Source organism: Cetorhinus maximus, chromosome 6, assembly GCF_964194155.1.
Source record: "Cetorhinus maximus chromosome 6, sCetMax3.hap1.1, whole genome shotgun sequence".
In the NCBI taxonomy this organism is placed as follows: domain Eukaryota; kingdom Metazoa; phylum Chordata; class Chondrichthyes; order Lamniformes; family Cetorhinidae; genus Cetorhinus; species Cetorhinus maximus.
In genome coordinates this window covers 122,728,746-122,747,807 of record NC_135884.1, presented here as the reverse complement: position 1 = coordinate 122,747,807, position 19,062 = coordinate 122,728,746, and the positions used below count along the sequence as shown (strand labels likewise).

General features: G+C 41.6%; 1 protein-coding gene across 1 annotated transcript in view; it reads left to right on the top strand.

The window, feature by feature from the left end:
* Window positions 1-19,062, top strand: part of ap1g1 (adaptor related protein complex 1 subunit gamma 1) — a 148,084-nt gene that overhangs the window by 58,827 nt on the left and 70,195 nt on the right. The window contains exons 7-12 of the mRNA XM_078544417.1: window positions 908-1,003; window positions 6,187-6,267; window positions 7,737-7,835; window positions 15,794-15,849; window positions 17,275-17,388; window positions 18,000-18,140. Coding sequence (XP_078400543.1) covers window positions 908-1,003; window positions 6,187-6,267; window positions 7,737-7,835; window positions 15,794-15,849; window positions 17,275-17,388; window positions 18,000-18,140 — 587 coding nt within the window. The remainder of the gene's footprint in view (window positions 1-907; window positions 1,004-6,186; window positions 6,268-7,736; window positions 7,836-15,793; window positions 15,850-17,274; window positions 17,389-17,999; window positions 18,141-19,062) is intronic.

The following is a 19,062-nucleotide window of genomic DNA, read 5'->3' as shown; positions in this document are numbered from 1 at the left end:
ATTTTTAGCAATCAGGATCAATACTCCAAATTCTGATGATCGTAACTACTTCAGGTTAACCAAAATACTGTGAAACCTTTGGTATTCTCTCACCATAAGTTTGATTTGTGCCTCCAATTGAGATCTGGGTTCAGATTCTCAGGTTTCTTAATAGCAATACCTGCATCTGGCAAACTAAATATTGAGAAATTTAGGCTGATTATCAGAGAATTGACTCAGTTATGTTTAATGAAATAAATGCATATTTTTCATAAGATTCCTAATGTTTACGGCACAAGTCTCAAAGACCTTTGTTGTGGGTGGAGGGAGAGGGAATTTATTGAAGGTTTGAATCTTGCTTCCTTATAGATAACTCTGGCCTTGACAAATCAAATAAAAAATATATACTGTTAATTGCCAGACTTTATTCTTTTTTAAATATGTTTCTCAGTATTCTAACAAGTACTTAATTTTCTTATTCATCTTTCATTGCAAATGCTGCATGGTTTTAGAATGAAAAGGTAAGATAACATTCTGAATTTAATGAAAATTGCACACTGCATGATGTTGGAAAAGTGTGTTAAATTTGTTTTTCAGGATTAATTTAATGAAGTTGCCTGTCACTAAAGGGAACATTAAATTATGAGGTTGCCAAAGAGTTTTTTAAAATGTGCTCTTTGGCAATAGTAAAAATTGCATTCCAATTGTGGAGTAAAATGATTTGCTTAATGTCATACATCTTGGTGCAAAAAAAAATAGAATACACATTTCAGTTTTCCATTGGATTGCTTTTCTTTTTTAAAACACTGGTTGTTCTGTTTATTTCATGTGTTCCATTGTTCACAAAGGTTTTACTTAATATGAAACGTTTAGGCATTTGAAAACAGTTAACATTTAAGTTCTGAGTTGTATCTTTTTGCTTTCCCAGCTTGTTCCTCAGCTTGTTCGAATCCTGAAAAATCTTATTATGTCTGGTTACTCACCAGAACACGATGTCTCTGGCATTAGCGACCCTTTCCTTCAGGTTAGACTTTGTTTTGCATCTAATAACATGAACCTTTATGAAATAATTTATAATAAGGGAAGCGACATTCAAAAGAGTCTAGGATTTTCATGAAATTCAGCCAGACTAATAGGATGTTATTCACAAAATTAATTTTCAATGGCAGTGTTTTCTGGGCTGTTTTTTAAAAATTTTCTTTAAAAACATAACTATACAATCGAAAAATTACTACACTGGAACTTTGTATATTCACTGGATGATCTTGCAGAGCTAAATAAATCAGTTTCGGATCTAGGCTTAGTTGCTTAGCATGAGCTGTTCTGATCATTACTGTTTGCATAATACATGATATCTGTTATGAATCATCTTTTTTGGTATGTAGCATTACATTTTAAATTCTCTTTTTGGCCCTGTTGAATTTGGTATGCATATAGATGCAAGCATGATGAAAGCAAGAGCTGCTCTAAATTTAATTTCAACAACAATCTCATGTAGAAATAATTAATTTGTATTGATTTTAACCACACGTTTTTATGGAGAATTTGGATGCCTGAGGGATTCTATATTTTAGGATTTTTCTGTTTGTGTGGAGCCATTGTGGGTTACCACCTGTGGGAGTGACCTTTCGTTCACTGGAGATTGTAACATTTAAGATACAGAATGTACCAAGGATTGATATCTTCGACCCTACCTAAGAACAGCGGCTATCCCTGTTTGGAGATTTAAAATGTGTCTCAGCAGTTCATGGGCAGTAAGCAGCAGTCTTGTAGTGAACAGTGGACATCTCTTTAGTCCAGAGTGGAGGAGGCAGCAGAATGTTGCTAGCTTCATGCTGCTGAGGAGATTGGGGCTCAGTGAAGCCCATGGGGAGCAGTGTCAGCTCAGTGAAGCCCATGGGGAGCAGTGTCAGCTCAGTGAAGCCCATGGGGAGCAGTGTCAGCTCAGTGAAGCCCATGGGGAGCAGTGTCAGCTCAGTGAAGCCCGTGGGGAGCAGTGTCAGCTCAGTGAAGCTGAAGTATAGTTGTCTGCTCTGTGACGCTAGCAGTTGGGGGGGAAAAGGAAATCTCATGAGCTGTGAGCTTCTGCTCAGAGCAGCTATGAAGCTGGGTTCATGCTGGTGATTAGATACTGGGGTACAACTTTGTAAGTCCAGTGGGATGCAGTCTTGGGAGAAGAGATTGAGCAACTTCTGGTATGAGAATGGATGTTTTTGAATATTTTGGGGAATATTGTGTTCTGTAAAGAAGGCTGGATACGTGTGTGCGTGCATGCATCATTTAATTAAGCTGGGCAGAGTTGATATCACCACACGTGATATCAAGAAACGGCTGAAGGCACTGGATACAACAAATGCAATGGGCCCTGACAATATTTCGGCAATAGTACTGAAAACTTGTGCTCCAGAACTAGCCGTGCCCCTAGCCAAGCTGTTCCAGTACAGCTGCAACACTGGCATCTACCTGGCTATGTGGAAAATTGCCCAGGTATGCCCTGTGTACACACAGCAGGACAAATCTAACCTGGCCAAATACTGCCCATCAGCCTACTCTTGATCATCAGTAAAGTAATGGAAGGGGTCATCAACAGTACTATCAAGTGGCACTTGCTTAGCAATAACCTGCTCACCGGTGCCCAGTTTGAGTTCTGCCAGGGCCACTCAGCTCCTGACCTCATTACAGCCTTGGTTCAAGCATGGACAAAAATGGTGAGGTGAGAGTGACTGCCCTTGACATCAAGACAGCATTTGACAAGAGTGTGGCATCAAGGAGCCCTAGCAAAACTGGAATCAAGGGAAAACTCTGCTGGCTGGAGTCATACCTAGCACAAAGGAAGATGGTTGTGGTTGTTGGAGGTCCACATCACAGCTCCAGGACATCACTGCAAGAGTTCCTCAGGGTAATGCCCTAGGCTCAACCATCTTTAGCTGCTTCATCAATGACCTTCCTTCCATCATAAAGTCAGAAGTGGGGATGTTTGCTGACACTTGCACAATGTCACCATTCGTGACTCCTCAGACACTGAAGCAGTCCATGCCCAAATGCAGCAAGACCTGGACAATATCGTGCCACATAAGTGTTTGTGGCTACAAGAGCAGGTCAGAGGCTAGCAATTGAGATGAGTAACTCCCTTCCTGACTCCCCAAAGCCGGTCCACCATCTACAAGGCTCAAGTCATGAGTGTGAAGGAATACTCCCCACTTGCCTGGATGAGTGCAGCTCCCACAACACTCAAGAAGCTTGACACCGTCCAGGACAAAGCAGCCCACTTGATTGGCGCCACATCCACAAACACTCCCTCCACCACTGACGCACAGTAGCAGCACTGTGTACCATCTATAAGATGCACTGCATGGATTCACTAAGGCTCCTTAGACAGTATCTTCCAAACCCATGGCCACTGCCATCTAATAGGACAAGGGCAGCAGATAGATGGGAACACCACCGCCTGGATGTTCCCCTCCCAAGTCACTCACCATCTTGACTTGGAAATATATCGCCATTCCTTCACTGTAGTTTGGTCAAACCCTGGAACTCCCTTCCTAACAGCACTGTAGATGTACTTACACCACAAGGCCTGCAATGGTTCAAGAAAGCGGCTCACCACCACCTTCTCAAGGGCAACTAGGGATGGGCAATAAATGCTGGTCCAGTCAGCGAAGACCACATGCCGTGAATGAATAAAAAAGAAAGTCAAGTTATCTAGGATTTGGGAAACATGAAAAGGATAAAGGTGTTAAGTTGAGGCACAAGTAAATAGGTTAGATCTAACATTTGCATTTTTAGATAACTTGAGAGGTTGTTTGAATTTCAGTGGGGAGTCAGAGGTCATAAGGAAAATGTTTGCAACTTGCAGGAGTTCATAGACAAATAGTAGTGGGGATATTATATTTTTATTGACCCAAAAACAAAGACAAGATAGAAACACAAAGGATAGTATATTTGGAGGGGCTTGAGTTTCAAAAGGGTGTGACAACAATGGGACTGAAATGAAAAGAGAAAAAGGTGTATGAGAGTTATTGTGGATTGCTGCTTTTTAGCTATTGAGCTGGAGAGATGGCTGTATAGTTGTTAAGCTGGAGATAGCTGGAGCTTTTTGAGCTGTTGAGAAGCCTTGGGCTGCAGCAAGCAGTTTTATTCTGAAGTGAATTCCACCGCAAAGTGTAAGAGGGTAAAGGCCATGTAGTACACCTTTATTGAAGCTACAGCAGTTTGCCTTGTGTGATATTACTGGATTTTTCATATTTAAACATCTGTAAGGGATTGTTGCCTGGAAGATGTTTACTTGCAGGTTTGATCAAGTAGAGTTTATTGGGAATGTTTTGTAAGACCAGCCTTAATTGTGTAACTGTAATCTTGTGTGCTTAAGCTTTCTAAAATTAACTTTTACTTTAATTTTTAAAAACCCAAATGTGTTGCTGGACCACCTACTGCTGAGATTCGTATGTTGTTTTCCTGTTATCAGAATATGGAGGGAAAAAAAGATTGTGGCCGATAAGCCAAGTTTCCCTCTGGGATTTGTTTTGTACAGCAATTAACATCGGGTGTGGTCATAACACTGGGGCATTCTAAGCTCAATTCCTATTGCCTGACAACTACTTGCAGGTTAAAGAATAAGCAGGAAGGCCTTCAGGCTGAATAGGAGCTGCTTTTGAGAAAAATCAGTAGATGCTTGTAAGAAAGAAGCTGAAACCCCTTGTGAGGAAGACAGACTTTGAAGAATTTTTGTGACTCACTGACATCTGGGTGGGTTGCTGAGGAAATTGGTGAAATCTGTTCTAGTGCTGTCTGCCATTTAATGTGCAGTTTTTAAAATTCTTTCTCAAGATGTGGACGTTTCTGGCTAGGCCAGCATATATTGGCCGTCCCTAGTTCCGCTTGAGAAGATAGTGGTGAGGTGCCGCCTTGAAACGCTGCTGTCCATGTAGTGTCGGGATACCCACAGTGCATTTAGGAAGGGATGGTCTGTGGCTTGGAGAGGAACTTGCAGGTGAGGTTCCCATGCATCTGCTGCCCTTGTCCTCCTTGGTATAGGTCACTGGTTTGGAAGGTGATATTGAAGGAACCTTGGTGGGTTGTTGCAGTGCATCTTGTAGATGGTATACACTGCCACTGTGTGTAGGCGGTGGAGGGATTGAATGTTGAAGGAGGTGGATGGGGTGCCAATCAAGAGAGCTGCTTTGTCCTGGATGGTGTTAAGCTTCTTGAGTGTTGTTGGCGATGCACTCATCCAGGCAAGTGGATGGCTGGATTCTCTCATGTTGGAGATGGTCATTGCCTGGCATTTTTGTAGCGTGAATGTTACTTGCCAATTATCAGCTCATGCCTGTATGTTGTCCAGGTGGTGCTGCATATGAGCACGGACTGCTTCAGTATTTGAGGAGTCATGAATGGTGCTGAACAGTGTGTAATCATCAGCAAACAGTTTACCTGTTAATTCATGTTTACCTCCTGTTAATTCTGGATCTTCAAGTATAAGATGGATAGTATTGACTGTGTGCCCTGTTAACTTAAGCTCCACACCATTTAGGACAAAGCAGCCCGCTTGATTTGTGCTCCCATCCACCGCCTTAAACATTCACTCCCTCCACCACTGACACATAGTGGCAGCAATGTGCATCATCCCCAAGATGCACTGCAGCAATTCACTAAGCCTCCTTTGATGGCATCTTCTGAACCTTTGACCTCCACCACCTAGAAGAACAAGGGCAAAAGGCACACAGGAAAACCACCTGCAAGTTCCCCTCCAAGCCCATAGCATTCTGACTTGGAACTATGTCACCGTTCCTTCACCGTCACTGTGTCAAATTCCAGGAGCCCACACCAGATGGGTTGTAGGGTTCAAGAAGCTCCACCACCTTACTGAGGGCGCTCAGGGATGAGCAATAGGTCAACAAAGCTCACGTTCCAAGAACTAATATTTTTTTAAAAATCAAAGACCAGTAATTTTTGAAAATTAAAAGTTGATGCATGGAATAGTGAGTACTCTTAAGACTAGGTTTAAGACATTTCATTGGAGTCAGCAACAAAGAACATGGCTTATAGCTGAGACACCATGGAAGAAGCTTTGCTGTACTGTTCTAAAGGTTTGACATTTTAGCTGTCTTTGGGAAAAATTAGGTTTGGGTATCAGTACCTGTATCTGAGCATCATAAATCACCCCACAATTTTTCTCTTTCAGTCTAATTTTTTTGTGTGCAATTCTAGGTTCGAATACTGCGGTTACTACGAATGTTGGGTAGAAATGATGACGACTCAAGTGAAGCCATGAATGATATACTTGCACAGGTGAAGATAGTAGTATATAAGGCCTTATAAATATAGTCAGAAGCTCCTGTAACAATCGGCAATCACATCTTTTACAATGTGGTTGTTGTGCATGCCTGCTTAGTCCCAATCCTCTGCATCCTTCCAAATCTGCAGAAGATGATGAGATTTAATATTGACCAACTCCGTTTTTTTAATGCTTCATAAAACATTGATGAGAAATACAACTGGGAAAATCCTGATCAGTTGTCTCTGGTGGCTTTTGGGTGGCATGTAATTGATAGCTACAAATTTCTAAACACCTCCCTCGACCTCTGTTCAAATCCATTTTTAATTTCATGAAACCCATGAAATAATGTAGGCTATTTCTGTTGAATATATATGCCTCTTCAAACTGTTTTGGGACTTGACTAATGTAATTAGTTTTCGGCCCTGGGGTTTGTTTTTTATAATGGGTCGTAAATCCAAGCTCCCCAGCATCAGGTTTGGGGGGTACCCCAAAGATGCACTGGGAAATCCCTCTGGGAAGTTCCTACATAAGGGTTTGAATGGCATTTGCCCAGAAGTGCACACTGGACAATAGCGCTACACTAGGAACAATCTGAAAATGTGGTTTAAATCGCAAACTTCGAATGGTTCTGCCAGGGCTATACCAATAGTTACTCAGAAAATGTTATGGATAACTATTGTAAAGATCCAGACCGATTTCCCCCCCAACCCAGGGGACTCCCACACCCCTGACCATACCCTCCCCGTGGAATTCTCCTCACCTGACTTTTGCCTCCCCACCCTTGACCCACCACTTGCCCCGCGTCCAACGCACCCCAACCCCCAAATGTACAGCCTGCTCCACACACCCCCCCGCCATGTCTAACTCCCTCTCCCCCATCCCCACCCGACCTCCAAACATCCCTACTTTCCAAAACCTTTTCACTTACCTTCTCCTTGGCCTGTCAATTCCAGTGGGAACTTTAAACTTACCTGCTTTATGGCAGCTAGAGCCATAAAATCAAAAGGGGCGTGTCCTCCAATTTGACTCTGCTGGACTTCGGAGACAGCTGCAGTGCCAGGATCTTGTCCAGTCCAAGTTGAAAGGTCGGGCAAGACAGGCATGGAAGAAATTTGGCATAGGTAAGTGGACACAGAGTGACAATCCGACGCTGATTGCCACTTCAAGGAAGTTGCAGCCCCATGTGTTGTATGCCAGTATCAAATTTTGCATGCTTTGCAGATCTTTAATAGCTGTAGGCATACCTAATTTTAGAAAAAAAAGTGGGTATTCCGTGGTTCTGGTGGAAGAGACCACTGTCAGCAATTTTGAAACTGGATCAGGCAGAGAAACCTGGAAATTTATTATTTCATTGGGATCAATCCAGATTGTGAAAAATGTTTGTGAGAACCAGCTGCATTTGGATAATTTACCAAGATAGTTTGAATGAAAGAAAAAGGAACATTATTGGCATTGATTGTGCATTTTGGTTTATTTCTAGGTTGCAACAAATACAGAAACCAGCAAAAATGTGGGTAATGCAATTTTATATGAAACAGTTTTGACAATTATGGACATCAAATCAGAGAGTGGACTGAGGGTATGTAGCATAAATGTTAGGATCTTTATAATTGTCAAATTAATGTGGTTCAAGATTTGTCTGCAGGAGTAATATCTGAAGGGATATGGAGAACTCTACAACTCTGCCTGAAAAAATGTCTTGGAAAGGGCTGAAATCTTCAGAAGTACATGTAGGGTGGCTAATCCCACAACTATTGGTGCTGCAGTCCTGCTACATCCAGTCATGAAGGGTGGTGGACAATGAAAAACTTCCATGAAGAAAAGTAAACCCCTATCTTGAATGCTGACTGGAGCCCAGTACATCCCTGTATAAGATGAGGCTGAGATGTTTGCCTTGAGCCAGGCATACTGAGTGGATCATCAATCTCTGCCTTTTCCTGAGGTCTCCTCCATCATAGATGCTAGTCTTCAGCCAATTAAATTCACTCCACGTGATATCAAGAAATGGCTGAGTGTACTGAATACACTAAAGGCTATGGGTCCTGACAACATCCCGCTGTAGTGCTGCTGGCTTATGTTACAGAACTAGCTACATCTTTAGCCAAGTTGTTCCAGTCTCGCAGCAAAACAGCAATGACAGGGAAATGTAAGTCCTTTCAATAACCTGCTCATCGATGCTCAGTTTGGGGCCACCCAGGACCACTTGGCTCCAGACCTCATTATAGGCTTGATTCAAACATGGACAAACAAATTCCAACGGTGAGGTAAGAGTGACTCCCTTGACATCAAGGCAGCAGCTGACTGAATTTGGCATCAAGGAGCCCTATTAAAATTGAAGTAATTGAGAATCATGGAAAAGTCTTCATTGTTGTCATGCCCAGCACGAAGGAAAATGAGTGTGGTTGTTGGAAACCAATCATCTCAGCCCAAGCAAGGGTTCCACAGGGCAGTGTACCAGCCATCTTCAGCTGCTTCATCAGTGACCTTTCCTCCAACATAAGATCAGAAGTGGGAATGTTGACTGACTGCAATGTTCAGTGCATTCACAACTCCTCAAATATTGAAGCAGCCTGTGCCTGCCTGCAGCAAGACCTGGAGAGCATTCAGGCTTGGGTTGCTAAATGGCAAATAACACTGGTGTCACACAAGTGCCACGTATTGACCACCTCCAACAAAGAATCTCACCATCTCCCTTGACATTAAGTAGTATTACTATCACTGAATCCCCCATCATCAACATCCTGGGATCTCCATTGACCAGAAACTTAACTGGACCAGCATCCTAAATACTTCGGCAACGAGCAGTTCAGAGGCTGGATATTCTGCAGCAAGTGACTTGCCTCCTGTCTCCACCAGAGTCTTTTCATCATCTACAAGGGGCAAGTCAGGAGTGTGATGGAATGCTCTCCAATTGTCTGGATGAATGCAGCTCCAACAACAGTCAGAAAGCTTGATACCATCCAGGTGAAAGTAGCCTGTTGATTTCGCACCCCATGTACTACCTTGAGCTTTCACTCCCTCCTCCACCCATGCACCATGGCAACACTGTAATATTCTCAAGGTGCACTGCAACACCTCATCCAGGCTTCTTTGACAGCATCCCCCAAACCCACAACCTCTACTACTTAGAAGAGCAAGGGCAATGTGTGCATGAGAACACTGCAACCTGCATGCTCCCCTCCCAAGTCATTTACCATCTTGACTTGGAAAAATAGTGTCATTTCTTCAATGGTACTGGGTCAAAATCCTGGAACACACTATCTAACTGGACTGTGGGTGTACCCTCACCACAGTGACTACAGCAGTTCAAGAATGTGGCTCAGCATCACCCTCTCGAGGGCAATTAGCAATGGGCACCGAAGACTGTGTTTGTGAGAGGTACCCACATCCCATGAATGAATTAAGAAAAAAATTGAGTTGGAGATTAATGCAGCTCAATGTTTTGACCTTTTGAGGTCTCAAGCAAAATATTTGACCAAAACCTGAGTGAACCTTTACGCCTATATGTTAAAAAGTACCCTAGTTTTTATGGTAGTTGATATGATCTATATGATAAAGAATAGATGTTTGGTCCAGTTTTAATACAGAAATGCTAGAACTTTTAAGTTGGTGCCGTTCTTCTTCCTGGAGTTATCAGATGATGAAACTATTGAGTGATCAGTGGCAGGGATTTCAATAACTCTGCTGGTCAGCAAATATCTGAGACAGCAAATAACCAGAACAGGAACAATAGCGCCTATGTTTAGATAGCAATTCTAAAACTGGGGAGAACCTGAAATTGCAGACATTCACTCTGCCCTGCTCTTTGTAGTCAGTCATTTTAAAGTATTAAACTAATTCATGTATATCCACTGTATATAGCATCCAAAACTTTAAGTTCATAAATAGGACAGTTGATCCCATCTGATTTTTGCAACAACCAAGCAAGTTTCACATGTTATGTTATGAGTAACTTTGATAATTCAGCTCATCCACATTTGGCCCTCCTTTCAAAGTAGTGCTTCAGCACTCGATTTTCTTTCATTCCATCTTCATTCTCTGCACTCATGTGGAAACAGATATCATTAGGAAGGCAATAATCAATCAAATGTATCAGTTTTATGAGGCATTTATTTTGGTTAAATGAGATGTTCTATGCCAAAAGCCTCTTAGCTTTTATTGCCACATGATGTGGTGATGTTTAGCTCCAGCTGTTACACAGCTAGAGCTGTCAATCTTTAGTTGCTGAATCCCATAGTGGTAAATTTGAAACTCTTTTTCAACCTTTTAACCAAGTAACTTGTGTCCACAGTTTGCCAGACGACGGACAGAGTATTGCAGCTTGTGTTTGAGCCTGTAACACAATGGAGTCAGAAATTAATCCCCATACATTTACATCCTGATTATTTTAGCACATTTCCATTACAGCATTCACAATTTATGTTGATGAATTGAAACCTCCTTTATGCAATAGCTTATTTATCTCAGTACCTTGAATGATTCCAAATCAGAGTAAAGGCATATGTGAACTATCTTCAATAAGCACAGGTTTTTCAGGCTTGCTGTCCCTTACCGAAACTAGCTATTGTTTAAAGGACAGAATCTGTGAAGGGGAATCTTGCTGGCTTCAGACTATCATAGTAACAGCCTGAGTTTTAATTTGAATCCTACATCTTGGAGGAATTATCCTTCGCAAAATACAAATCTCATTGTTCAAGCAAAGAATGTAGTGTACTTGTGAACAGAAATTGTAAATGTTGAACCCCAAAATAAGCTGAAAGATAAAAGCAAAATACTGTGGACGCTGGAAATCTGAAATAAAAACAGAATGTTGGAAAAATTCAGGTCTGACAGCATCTGTGGAGAGAGAAACTGTTAATGTTTTGAGCCTGTATGACTCTTCAGAGCTAAAGAGAAGATGGTATTTATACTGTTTAAGAGTGGGTGGAGCAGGCAAAGCAGGATGGAAGGTCATCGATAGGTGGGGCCTAAGGAGAGATTGACAAAGAAGTCATGGACACAAGACCAAGGGAGCATTAATGGTAGAAACAGAAAATAGGAGCAGGAGTAGGTCATTCGGCCCTTTGAGCCTACTCAATTCAATATGATCATGGCTGCTCCTCTATTTCAATGCTGTACTCCTGCACTCTCATCATACCCCTTGACACTTTTAGAGTCTAGAAATCTATTTCCTCCTTAAATATATTCAGCGACTAGGCCCCTATAGCCTTCTGTGGTAGAGAATTCCATAGGCTCACCACCCTCTGAGTGAAGAAGTTTCTTCTCATCTCCGTTCTAAATGGCCTACCCTGTATCCTGAAACTGTGACCCCTTGTTCTTGACCCCCCCCCAGCCAGAGTAAATATCATCCCTGCATCCAGTCTATCCATCCCTTTCAGAATTTTATGTTTCAATGAGATCTCTCATTCTTCTAAACTCCAGTGAATACAGGCCTAGTTGGCCCAATCTCTCCTCATATGACAATCCTGATGAGCCTTCACTGCACCCCCTTTATGACAAGTATACCCCTTCTTCGGTAAGGAGATCAAAACTGCAAACAATACTCCAGTTGTGGTCTCCCCAAGGCCCCGTTCAGCTGCAGTAAGACATCCTTGCCCCGTACTCAAGTCCTGTCGCATTGAAGACCAACGTACCATTTGCTGCCTTAACTGCTTGCTGCACCTGCATGCTTGCTTTCTGTGATTGGTGTACAAGGACACCCAGGTCCCTTTTGTACATCAACATTTCCCCATTTAAATAATACTCAGCCATTCTGTTGATCCTACCAAAATGGATAACTTCACACTCATCCACATTATACTGCATATGCCACGTATTTGCCCGCTTACTCAACCTGTCTAAATCGCCTTGAAACCTCTCGACACCCTCCTTATCGCTCACGTTCCCACCAAGTTTCAGGTCGCCAGAAAACTTGGAAATATTATATTTGGTTCCCTCATCTAAATCATTGATATATTTGTGAATAGCTGGAGCCCAAGCACTGATCCCTGTGGTATCCCCACTCATCACCGCCTGTCACTCTGAAAAAGGCGCATTTATTCCTACTTTCTTTTTCTTGTCTGCTAACCAATTCTCAATCCATGCCAACAATTTACCCCCAATCCCATGTGCTTTAATTTTACACACTAGCCTCTTATGTGGGACTTATCAAAAACTTTATGAAAATCCAAATACACCACATCCACTCGTTCTCCCTTATCTATTCTGCTAGTTATATCCTCAAAGAACTCCAGTAGGTTTTTCAAACGTGATTTCCCTTTCATAAATCCACGTTGACTTTGTCTAATCCCATTGATATTTCCTAAGTGCCCTGTTATCACATCCTTTATAAAGGCTAACCTCTGTAATTTGCTGTTTTCTCCCTCCTTTTTTAAATAGTGGGGTTACATTTGCCACCCTCCACTCTGCTGGGGCTGTTCCAGAATCTACAGAATTTTGGAAGCTGACAATCAACGAACCCACTACTTCTATGGCCGCCTCCTTTAGTAGCCTGGGATGTAGATTATCGGGCCCTGGGGATTTATCGGCTTTCAGTTCCATTAATTTCTCCAGCTCTATTATTTTAGTAATACTAATTACCTTCAATTCCTGCCCCTCACTAGACCCTTGGTTCCCTAATATTTCTGGGAAGTTATTTGTGTCTTCCTCGATGAAAACAGACCTAAAGTAGTTGTTTAATTGCTCTGCCATTTCCTTGTTTTCTATTATAAATTCCCCCATTTCAGACTGTAAGGGACCTACATTTGTCCTCACTCATCTTTTTCTTTTTACATACTTATAGAAGCTTTTACAGTCTGCTTTTATGTTCCTTGCAAGTTTACTCTTGTACTCTATTTTTCCCCTCTTAATCAATCTCTTGGCCCTCCTTTGCTGAATTCTAAACTGCTTCCAATCCTCAGGCTTGCTACTTTTTCCAGCAACTTCATATGACTCCTCTTTGGACCTAATGCTATCCTTAATTTAAATTGTTAGCCATGGTTGGGCCACTTTTCCTGTTGTGTTTTTGCGCCAGAAAGGAATGTATAAACTGTTGCAATGCATATATTTGTCCCTTAAATATTAACCATTGTCTATCTCACCGTCATACCTTTTGATGAAGCTCCCCGATCTATTTTAGCCAACTCACATCTCGTACCTTTGTAGTTTCCTTTGCTAAGATTTAGGACCTAGTTTCAGATCAGGCTACTTCACTTTCCATTCTAATGAAGAATTGTCATGTCATGGTCACTGGTTCCCTAAAGGACCCCGCACAACAAGATTATTAATTCATTCATTGCACATTCTTATTGCACAATATCAAATCGAGGATATCCTGTTTTCTCCTCGGTTCCTCGATATACTGGTCTAAAAAACCATCTCGTGTACACTCGAGTTCACCAGCCACAGTCTTGTTGCTAATTTGGTTTGCCCAGACTAGGTGTAGATTAAAGTAACCAGTGATTACTGTAGCACCCTTAATGCCGTCCCCTACCTCATCATTACTGTTTGGAGGCCTATAGACAACTCCCACTAATGGTTTCTGCCCTTTGTTGCTTCTTAGCTCCATCCAGACTGATTCTACATCTAGGTTTTCTGAGCCAATATCCCCTCTCTATCGCGCTGATTTCATCCGTAACTAACAATATCATGCACCTCCTTTTCCTTTTTGCGTCTTTGTCCTAAATATCGATTACCCTTGGATATTCAGTTCCCAGCTTGGTCACCCTGCAGCCATGTCCCCATAATCGCAGTCATATCATACCAGCTAACATCTATTTGTGGCGTTAACTCATCTACCTTATTGCGAATGCTCCATGCATTTAGAGTTGTCTTTTTAACATTTTTACGCTTTTTTTGTTCTGTGGCCCTATTTGCTGCTAGCCCTTGTTTCCTCTGCCTTCCACTTTTGCTTTCTACTTTTCTGTCTTTTATTCCTAGCTTTGTGTCAGCCCGCTCAGGTTCCCATCCCCCTGCCAATCTACTTTAAACCCTCCCCCACAGGATTAGCGAATACACCTGCGAGGATATTGGTTCCAGTCCTGCTGGGGTGCAGCCAATCCAGCTTGTATAGGTCCCAATGCCTCAGGAATCTAAATCCCTCCCTCCTACACCATCTCTCCAGCCATGCATTCATCTGGCCTATTCTCCTATTCCTGACCTTGCTAGCACTTGGCGCTGGGAGTAATCCTGAGATTACTGCCTTTGAGGTCCTGCTTTTTAATTTATTTCTTAGCTCCTTATATTCTGCTTTCAGGACCACATCCCTCTTTTTACCTATGTTGTTGGTACCAATATGGACCACAACCGCTGCGCTGTTCACCCTCCTCCTTCAGAATGCCCTGCAGCTGCTCAGTGGCATCCTTGAGACTGGCACCAGGGAGGCAACATACCATCCTGGTGTCAAGTCTGCAGCCACAGAGTGTCCACCTGTTCCCCTTACGAAAGAATCCCCTATCACTATTGCTCTCCCGCTCTTTCCCCCCACTCTGTGCAGCTGAACCACTTGTGATGCCATGGCCTTGGCTTTTGCTGCATTCCGCTGAGAAACCATCGCCCCCAGCAGTATCCAAAAAGGAAAATCTGTTAGAGGGGGATCGATCCAGGGGACTCCTGCACTCCCTGCCTCGTGCTTTTACTCTGGCGGTCACCTGCTCCCTTTCTGCCTCTGCACTCTACCTCTGGTGTGACCACCTTACTGTACGTGCTATCCACGAAGATCTCATCCTTGCGGATGCTCCACAGTGACTGTAGGTGCAACTCCAGCTTTGAAACACTGATTTCGAGCAGCTATAGCTGGAGACACCCCTTATTTTAAAAAAAAAGTTTATTTTTCACTTAGTTTTATTTTCATTTATTTTCTTTCATTTATTCATTGTTTTATCCCTTTTTTATCCTTTATTTATCCCCTTTTCTATTCTTTTTCCCAACCACTGCCCCAGCCACTTCTTCCCCCCCCGCCATAAGAGCCATCAGTCACTTGTTCTGTTGTTCTTTCACAGAGTGCTGATCCTTGTTCTGCTATTAACACATTCTGCTTTCTTACCTTTATTCCACTATCAGCACCTTCTTTAGTCTTCACCATTACCATTAACACTCCCTTTGTCCTCTGCCCATGACATCTTTGTCAATCTCTCCTTAGCCCCCACCTATCGCTGACCTTCTATCTTGCTTTCTACTGCTCTTTAGCTCTGAAGAAGAATCATACACACTCGAAAAGCTAACTCTGTTTCTCTCTCCACAGATGCTGTAAGACTTGAGTTTTTCCAGCGTTTTCTGTTTTTATCCCAAAATAAGCTGATTTGATACGATGATAAATGTGGCGATTATTCCTCCTTTTCCAGAAGATGGTAAAAGACTAAAGATCTGCCTGGAAGGAAATTGATTGTGTGGCCCATGGCAAAAAGATAGCTTTTCTTAAATGTTATTTTAAATGCAACTATTAATGTGGAAATCGCTTTAAAATTTTAGTTAATTTAACCTGGTGGTTAACTATAGTTTAAATGCAAGCTAAATTGACTTCGCACATAACTAACAATTTTACATTTTAATTTATTACAGGTTTTAGCCATAAATATCTTGGGACGCTTCTTGCTTAATAATGACAAAAATATTAGGTATGTTCATTGACTTAAACTGTTCTATGAACTGATTTTGCATGAACAAAACCAAAATGGTTTTCTTCAAACTCTTATATTGAAAGCATCTAGATTGATCTAACTAAAATGCTATTTAAATTTCAATCAATGAATGTGGACCTGTTAAATGTTTCATGTGCATTCTAATGAGGCAGTTATATAATTTCCTACATTATAATAGAAATTCCAATTCAAAAAGTACTTAATTCACTATGAAAGCTTTGGCATGCCCTCAGGGTGTGATGTGGGCTAAATAAATGCAAATTCTTTCTCGAGTACCTCACAACCTCTCTCGACCCCTTCCAATATCTCTTAATTTGCCATGCTGCTTGTCCAGCATCCAGTACTGGATGAGCATAAATTTCCTGCAGCTAAATATTGGGAAGACCAAAGCTATTGTCTTCAGTTCCCTCTTTAACCATCAACTTCATCCCTCTCCCTGACCCAGACTATTTGCAATCTTGACATTGTGTGATGAACTTCGACCCTATATCTGCTCCATCACCTAGATTGTTTGCTTTCCATCTTCAAAAAACGTCTTGCTTCCATCCCTATCTCAGCCCATCCACTGCTGAATACCTTTGTTACCTCTAGACCTTGTTATTCAATTGCTGGCTAACTTTCCATCTTCCACCTGCCATAAACCTGAACTTTGCTGCCACATCCTAATGCACCAAGTCCCATTTGGCCATCACCCTTGTACTTGCTCGCTTAATTAGCTCTCAGTCCAGCCATGCCTTGATTTTAAAAATTCTGACCTTTGTTTTGAATTCCCTACATGGCCTCACCCCTCCCATCTCTGTAATCTTCTCCAGTCCTGCAACCCTCCCAGATTGCTCTGCTCCAATTTTGGCCTTCTGTGCATCCCACATTTGAATTGATGAACCATTGGTGGCTGAGCCTTCAGTTACCTCAGTCGTAAGGTCTGGAATCCCCTCTGCCTCTCTCTATCTCCTCCCTTAAGCCAGTCTTTAAAGCTTACCTCTTTGACCAAGCTTTTAGTCAACTGTCCTAATGCACCTTAGGGCTCAGTATGAAATATCTTGTGAAGTGCCTTAACTACATTAAAGGCACAATGTAAATTCAAGTTTTAGTTACGTAGTGGAATGCAGTTTGTGTACCTGTGAAAGATGGGTGGGGGAAATCTCCTTTGAACTCAAGAAAACCTTTGCCAACTCAAATGAAAAGCCAAACCCTTGTTTGCTTCTGCAACAAATCAACTGTCGTAAAGCAGAATTCTTCCAGTATTTCAGATTTTCAGTGTACATGAGATGATATACCCTTGTAACTATTTGCCATGCGCTCCTCATGTTGAATTACATTGTATTCAGATCATTGTTTTTTGAATTATGTACAGTTATAATAAGCTTTTAAACTTGTGCAACTATTTTTCATTGTTCTAAGGTATGTGGCACTGACATCGCTGCTTAAAACGGTCCAAACAGATCATAATGCAGTCCAAAGACACAGAAGTACAATAGTGGATTGTTTGAAGGACTTGGATGTATCTATTAAAAGGTAAAGATTCTCACATTTGAAGCTTGCAGATTGTCTATATTGAACTGTACAATATGCAGACATTACAGGGAAGGAAACTCATTAGCTCAGGTATCAAATAGCCTCAGCAGCTGGTAATGCTTTAATGGGTTATGGACGTGGTTATCTCATGAGATGTTTTAGTATGTTCCTACAGTTCATATGCATGGCATCATAGCCATTCTATATAAGTAAACCTGTGTGGATGAATGCTGAACAGTGAAGAATTAACTTCTGTAATTGCAGTTATTGAAACATGTACAAGAGACAAATTTGAAATACGGCAATACATTATATCTTTTAATAGAATGAGAGTAGTATAACAGTAAGTTTAATGTTCCTGATTTGGCAGCTAGACTTGGAAAAATTACTAAGCTGGAAAGAGTTAGTGGGTTATTGTCCAAATGCGTTCAAAATTTTATTTTTCTTTCTAGCAACTACATATTGGATTTCATGTCTAGAGATACAGTTTATAAATGGGATTAAACATCTTGATTCATAATTTCAACAGTTCAAATTGGGGAAAACTGGTCTAGCTTTTCTCATTTGGGTAGTACACAAGAACTTACTTAACTCTTTATTTACCTGTATAGACGTGCAATGGAACTGAGCTTTGCTCTGGTAAATGGAAATAACATTAGAGGAATGATGAAGGAATTGCTCTATTTCCTGGATTTGTGTGACCCTGAATTCAAAGCAGATTGTGCTTCTGGCATCTTTCTTGCAGCAGAGAAGTAAGACTTTATATTCTGTGTGTTCTACAAATGTAGTGTAAACTTGTTATTCAATGAAGTACAAGACATGCCCAGATTTGATTGAAGCAATGGAATTACACACCTGTACTATAGGTTGTATAGGTGTATAATAGGAGCAGGAGTAGGCCATTTGGCTCCTTGAGTCAGTTCCGCCATTCAATAAAATCAGGACTTAACTCCCCTTTTCTGCCTGCCACTCATCCTTGACATTGTAGTTCAAAAATCTGTCTAACTTGGCCTTGAATATATTCAATAACCCAGACTCTGCTACTCTCTCGGGTACAGAATTCCAAAGATTAACAACCCTCAGAAGAAATTCCTCCTCATCTCCAAGTCAAATGGGAGACCCTTTATTTTTAAACTGTGTCCCCTAGCTCTAGATTCTCTCATGAGGGGAAACATCCTGTCAGCATCTACTCTGTCAAGCCCTCTCAAAATCTTATGTTTCAATAAGATCACCACAGTTGTGGCAAGATATACTTCATCCCCCTTGCAATAAAGGCTAACATTCCATTTGTCTTCCTAATCATTTGCTGTACCTGCTTGTTAACTTATTGTGATTATGTACAAGGACACCCAGATCCCTGTGATGTAGCATTCTGCAGTCTCTCTCCATTTAAATAATATTCTGCTTTTATGTTCTTCCCACCAAAATGGACAACCCCACATTTTCCCACATTATACTCTATCTGCCAGATATTTGCCACTCACTTAACCTATCGATATCCCTTTGCAGACTGTGTCCTCTTCACAACATCTTTGTATCGTCAGCAAATTTGGCTACAATTTATTCAGTACCTTCATCCAAGATTATGAATAGTTGAGGCCCCAGCACTGAACCCTGTGGCACTCCACTAATTACAATTTGCTAGCCTGAAAATGACCCATTTAACCTAACTCT